At 41.3% G+C, this 6,666-nt stretch overlaps 1 protein-coding gene across 1 annotated transcript; it reads left to right on the plus strand.

The window, feature by feature from the left end:
• Positions 1-3,618: 3,618 nt before the first annotated feature.
• Positions 3,619-6,111, plus strand: LOC148010564 (microbial Terpene synthase-like protein 13). The gene is made up of 2 exons (XM_087671956.1): positions 3,619-4,136; positions 4,905-6,111. Exons 1-2 carry the CDS (start codon positions 3,674-3,676, stop codon positions 5,597-5,599), a joined length of 1,158 nt encoding a protein of 385 aa, XP_087528082.1. The 5' UTR covers positions 3,619-3,673; the 3' UTR covers positions 5,600-6,111.
• The last annotated feature ends 555 nt before the right edge of the window (positions 6,112-6,666 follow it).

Below are 6,666 nucleotides of genomic sequence, written 5' to 3' on the forward strand. Positions count from 1 at the left end.
AAAATTATTCCATTCATATCAGCATAGTCCCTTTCGAGATACAATTATTAGTAGTACGGATTGGGGTCATCGATTTTCAGGAATCAATAGTTCATTGGAAGATTAGGGTATCTTTTCCTTTGATATCCATTCTTCTCATGACGTCCCAAAACCTTGATTCGGTCGGCAGGGATTCTTTGAATCACTTCCCTGTACACATACTTATTCTGGTTAACCCTTCGACCTCCGACCTATAGGGTCGCGTTTGCGTGAGCCTCAACAAAGACGAACAACTTCACGATCTTCAAATCTTCCATCCACTTGATTCTCTTTAAGTTAATTTGAAGGTACGCAGGTCGATGGGCAGCTATATAATAGATCCCTGAAACACCCATCCATCTCCGTTCGACGTATACAGGCGATGGATTGTAAATGCGGTCTAGGATTTGTCGATAATCCTTGGAATGCATCGCGGTCATAAACATGACTCGGAACACTAAGAACTTGTTCCATGCTTCATAATTCTGCAAGATAGCATTGAAAGTAAGGAAATGTTTGGGACAATAACATTTGCTTTACTTCTTCTTATTAAAATTTCTTAAAAACAAGTCTTTTGTTGGTTCGCTCTGATACCAACTGTAACGTGTCCACTAGAATCATCCAGGACACGTCTTAGCAGTCCATCCGAAAGGATGTCTACAAAGCTCCACCCGGCATTCCCATGGAATGTTACGGGATTTGCGATGTAGGTCTTCCCGCGTCTGCCATGTAGCGGAAGTATCCTGGTTGTTCCCACTTAGGATCGACCTGAATCAAGGTTATCCTGATTGGTCATTATCTAGCAGCAACTAGTGTCGGACCCAAGCGTACTACTTTACGCAGAAACGCCAGATCCGAAGCGGATTTATACTGCACTTGGTTCAAGGAGAATGGGAAACGAGGGGGATGCAAAGCTCAACCTCTCTGCCATAAGGCATAGTCCCATTCCGTTCCCCTAAAACAGCGTAAATCGGTTAAGACATAACTCTAGGTCATTGCTTTCATTATTCGTTTTGATGATGATGATCATCCCGCTGTTCTTCGAGATTTTTGAGAAAAGTTCCCGGCTAACTGGGACCACCCAACCGTAGGACGGACCCATGGCCCATCCTCCGCACTTTCCTCGGTTTGTTTTAGTTATGTAATTATCTAACACATTAATTTGAACTAGATTACCACAAGTATGTGTAGTCATGGCATGACTTTGTGGGCACTTGTAGGGTACCTATTTCCTCTGAAGAAGGGTTGCATAAAATCAAATGCTACTTATGGTGTATGGCATACTATAGAGAGACGAGTTATGCCTTTGGTGATCAATGCTTATAGACCAATTGTGCCTATGCTGATCAATATTGTGGTGCCTAGAGTGGTTGTGGTGATCAATGCTACCTTTGGTGTTGATATATTGGAGATAAACTAGCTCTACTTGTGGTGATCAAAGTTTTCATGACCACACTGGCTTTGGTGATGCATGTCGATAGACTGGCTATGCATGTGGTGATTAATGATATGGTGACCAGACTGACTGTTATGATTAGTGATGCTTGTGGTATTGACATATTGTAGATAAACAACTGTGCCTATGGTGTAGAAATATTGGAGGGTCATCTGAAATGACTTAAATTTTGATATGTTGCATTCTCATAATAGGATAAACATTTAGTTTCCATAAGATCTTACCTACATAATGACTTGCCATTCTCACCATCATTAAGCATGGTAATTGCTATGGTATAGCACCCAAGGCATGGAGTATTTGCATTCTCAAGGTGTCATAGGTCAACATCTTTAGTCAAATAATTCACTTTTGGCAAATGATTTGTGTGTGGAAATCGTAGACTTGGATGGCCTGTTTTGAGTTTGAGATTGCCAACACACGATTGAGGAAGTTGGAGATGCCTACTTAGGCCATGTAAGCACATTAGTGCTTTCCTTGATTATGGTTATGATGGTAACAATGCAAATTTGCATCATGCAAATCCCTTTCACACCGTGTGTTGTATGTGCAAAACTTCTTAGTGACTACCCCTCATGGAAAAATAATAGCATTGTTGAGGAAGTAGATGATGTAACTAGTTGGATAGCTATGTATTCTTTAGATACGAACAAAAATGTTGTAAGATAACAAGTTTTTTGGTCTTGAAGTTCATATAAGACATGCACATAGATTATTTGAAATAAAATTTCCCACTTCTATGGTAGTAATCCTACTTGTAGCAACAACTTCTACCCATCTAGTCATGTAGTCTACTCCCACTATGATGTATTCCTTTCGAGCATTGGTATATGGAAGAGGGCCAATTGCATCAATTCCCCACTCTTCAAAGGGCCCATATGATTTGATAGGTGTTTGAGGTTCATGCGTGATCTTCTTTGGCCCTATTCTTTGGCATGTATCATAAGTCTTGAACCAAATTTGCACATCCCGATGTAGACTTGGCAAAAATATCTTGCTTGGAGTATTTTCCTAGTAGTGATGTCATATGCAAAATGGCCACCACATACTCTATCATGGTAAGCTTCCAAAATGTTACTAATTTCATTGCAAGATACTATGGTATTTGTTGAAACTACCAAATTGGTGTTATTTCCTTAGAGAGGGCTAGAAAATGTGCTTTTTGATATTCAGTCCAATGAAGGTAGGTTGTGATGTTTTCAAAGTGATCATATATGAGAGGATGTCCTAAGTGGGGACACTGGTAAAGCTTTTTGGACAGACCTTAGGGTTGGGTTGATCACTATGACCAATGTTTGATTAATGTAGTTAATGTGATGCATTAGAGTGGTAATAACATGCATTAGCTATTTTATCTGAGGGGGGATAAGTTCTAATTGCAATGTAGAATGCATCTATGTATGAGCATGTGTAGAAGAAGTAAGGCTTCTAGGCAATGCATGATGGCTTAAGGTCATAAAGATGCTTTGTATAGGATTTGAAGTATTCCTTATGCCTATCCTCTCCACCAATGTAATAGGACCAGTCTCTTCCATTGTTTTTGTAGTGAACACATCAATAGATGCCAGTCCCTTGACCATCTAGATACAATGCATTAATTGTTTTTGCCATGTTGTAGTGTGCTATGTGATATTGCTCACAATAGTAAGATCAATTATTAATAAGCTCCATATAGTAGAATGTAAGACATACATATATAGAAACATCCAATTTGTTTAATTACGGTTTCATACTTGTGCTATTTACCTATTTAGATATTGTGAATTTTATTTCTAACTTGTATTTAAAATAATATTTTCAAAAACTATTATTTATACATAGAAATTTTTTACTATGTAACTAGTTTTCTTATATAAAAATATTTTGCTATATCACTAACTTGTAAAGTGTTTCACTTTTACTAGTTGAGAGTCAGACTTTGAAATTTCGAGGACGTAGCATTAAATGACTTTGAAATTTCGAGGACGTAGCACTAAATGCTCCTGAGTCCTGAGGCAGTTAAGTCGTCTAATAAGTGCGAAGGTCCTCTAACGGTAAAACCTATCCAATCACATAAAGTAATGCCACCAACGTTTATCACGTCCGGGGCAGCGACCGATGAAGCTCGATAATCGACTTATGAATATATAAACCCGAGGCAGTGCTCTCTTAGCAGTGCCTGAGGAGAGAACTGAGATCAAGAAGCTTAGTTAAGAAAACATGGCAGCCAAGGATATCCAGAGCCTCCTAAAGAGCGCCGCGGATCAACTGAAGCAACAGCAACAATTGAAGAATACAAGTGACGCAGATGATGCGAAGTTGTGTTCATTTCCGGTGAAAAGCCATCCAAAGCAAGCGGCTATGGAGGAGCACAGGCGGGCGTGGATGCAAGAGTTCTTCGGATCGTCTGCGTCAGCCCAGCAGCTGCAGAAGCTCTTCGACAGCCGCTTCCACACCTTGTCGTGCCTGTTCTACCCATACGGCACCTCCGAGAGCCGCTCCTTCACGCTCTTCAAATTCATCCTGTGGGTGTTCTTGGTGGACGACGTGCTGGACGACTCGCGTGTGCTGGGCCAGACTCATGCGCCGGCTCGCCTCTTCTGCTCTCGCCAGATCAAGGCCATGTTCGGCTCGCCCTGCGAAGCGGCCCAGGCGGCGGGCCTAGACGACGTCTGCACAGAAGGCGTTCTCTCTGTCTCTCTCTCTCTCTGTCTATAAACCTGCAACATGAAATCAGAGAAACTTTGAACACCTACACATTTATGCAGGCGGTCGCTCCTCCTTTAGCACACGTCTATGCCATATGGATCTGCCCATGAGATCCAAAAGCTCGTCGTTGGTTTGGATGGCTTTTGATTACTAGGACCAAAACACAGGAACAGTGTCATAGGTTGTGTGCCAACGGAAACTTAAGGAAATGAAAACTCGTGTGCATGAAAATTTTACAAAAGACACGATGCATGAGTCGTGACTCCTTAGGTTGTGTGTCAACGGAAACTTAAGCAAATGAAAACTCGTGTGCATGAAAATTTTACAAAAGACACGATACATGCGAGTCGTGACTACTTGACTTCTTTTGATCCCCCAACACGAATATATTTCATGAGCCTTACGAAACCATGCTTTTGTAAAGGAGTCTTAAGTATTCATTGATCCCTTTGAAAATCTTAATTGGTTGATCTACAGTTCTCTGCTTCTTGTTGCTGGTTAAGCATGTACTAGGCCAGTTGGGCAAGTAGGCCAGTGGCACTTGTAGATCTAGTGAGAGATCCTTGCCACTTGGCCATTGGGACAAACCAAGATTCATGTGCACCTTGGGAGGGGTTTGTGTACTCAATTTGATGTATGTGTACATATAAATGTATGTATATCAATATATATCACATGGACAGCATGGACAGACAGAACTCCATATGGTAATCTAATAGTTTTAACACATATTTGTTTGCAGATGACCATCTCACCCCAAGTGAACTCTCCGCCATGGATAAGAGGATCCAAACGGAGCAACAATTGGTGATCAAGTTGGGGGCGGAGTGGACGGAGGAGATGCGAGCGCAAGGCATGCCGCCAAAGCAATATAAGCGGCTGCAGGAGGCGGTGGTGGAGAATCTGGGTGGGATCTTGGAGGTGGTGGCTCTACGGGAGGAAGGCAAGCTTCCAGCGAGTGTGGTAGAGTATGTTGCCCTACGCCGTAGGGATGGTGCCTACAAGCTAGGCTTCATCGGTTGTGAGTTCGACCTCGGCATCGAGCTCGATGACCAAGCCCTCTCCCACCCCTCCCTCCAAGCCCTCCATGATGCCACCTCTGACCAAGCTTGCTGGATCAATGACCTCCTCTCCTTCCACAAAGAATACTACGAAGGCGACTTCATCAACCTCCCGGCCCTCCTTCACTACCTCAAGAATAACAATAGCCCCACCGACATCGACTTCCACCAATCCCTATCTGAAACCCGTGCCATGATCCACTCTAAAGACCAGGATTGCGTGCGCCTCTCACAAGAGGTCGAGGAGTGGAACCCTGCTCTCTGTCCTTACGTCCAAGCTACTCATTGCACCATATCTGGGCTTTTGGCTTGGACGCTTACTAGCCTTCGCTACAAAGTGGCATTTGACTCTACATCGGAACCAACACTAGCTTGAGACCCGTTTTTTCTAGCTGTTTTGCTTATCTTTATTTCTATCCCTTATTGATACTAATAAATAATGATTGTCCACCAATCCCCATCACATCATTTCACATGCCTTCACTGTATGTGTGAAATGGTACGCAATATTCAAGCCTTCTTTGTATTGGTCACTATGTTCATTACAATGCCATCTATGTAGCTTTTATTGCTTTAAGTAAATGCTAGATGTCATTCCTACCTAGGAAACAATAGACTTGGGAAGAATTGGTCACTATGTTCACTACAATGCCATCTATGTAGCTTTTATTGCTTTAAGTAAATGCTAGATGTCATTCCTACCTAGGAAACCCTAAGTAAATGCTAGATGTCATTCCTACCTAGGAAACAATAGACTTGGGAAGAATTGGTCACTACTATGTTCACTACAATGCCATCTATGTAGCTTTTATTGCTTTAAATAAATGCTAGATGTCATTCCTACCTAGGAAATAATAGACTTGGGAAGAATTGTGTTATTTTTGATACTATCGGAGCCTTCATTTACCATTTCAAATCTCATTTCCCATAATCTAGTATAATATTTATGTGTTTAAATACAATGGATTTGTAGGCGTCAAAACTTGATGTAGCGAGCAATAGACATAAACTAAAAGCGGCTTACTACTCGAGTGGTGCTCAGACTTTTAAAAAATGATGGGGCCACAAAATGAAGACAAAGGACAATGAGACTAAAAGTGACTACAAGTTACTCCAAAATAGTAGCTTTCATCACTCTTTGTTTTCAAGAACGAAAAATGCAAGCTATGCCCTTATCAAGAATCTCATGTCTATCTCTAATGGGTATTGTTAGCACTCTACGAATTGTTGGATAAGAAGTGGTAATAATCCAATTTGGATTTATATTGGGCTAATATCCTTTTTTATTTCTTCTTTGTCGAAATATATTAAGCTCACAACTAAGTTCCTATGCCCCTTAATGAAGAATAAAAAATTGATCTAGTATTCCTTTATGCCAATGTTCGTGCTATAAGAACTAGGTATGGGACTTGCTTCAAGGTCTCCATTTCCTCATTATATCAA

The sequence above is a fragment of the Lygodium microphyllum genome, chromosome 29 (genome assembly GCF_053477565.2).
Source record: "Lygodium microphyllum isolate KBCC chromosome 29, Lygodium_microphyllum_v1.1.10, whole genome shotgun sequence".
Taxonomy (NCBI): domain Eukaryota; kingdom Viridiplantae; phylum Streptophyta; class Polypodiopsida; order Schizaeales; family Lygodiaceae; genus Lygodium; species Lygodium microphyllum.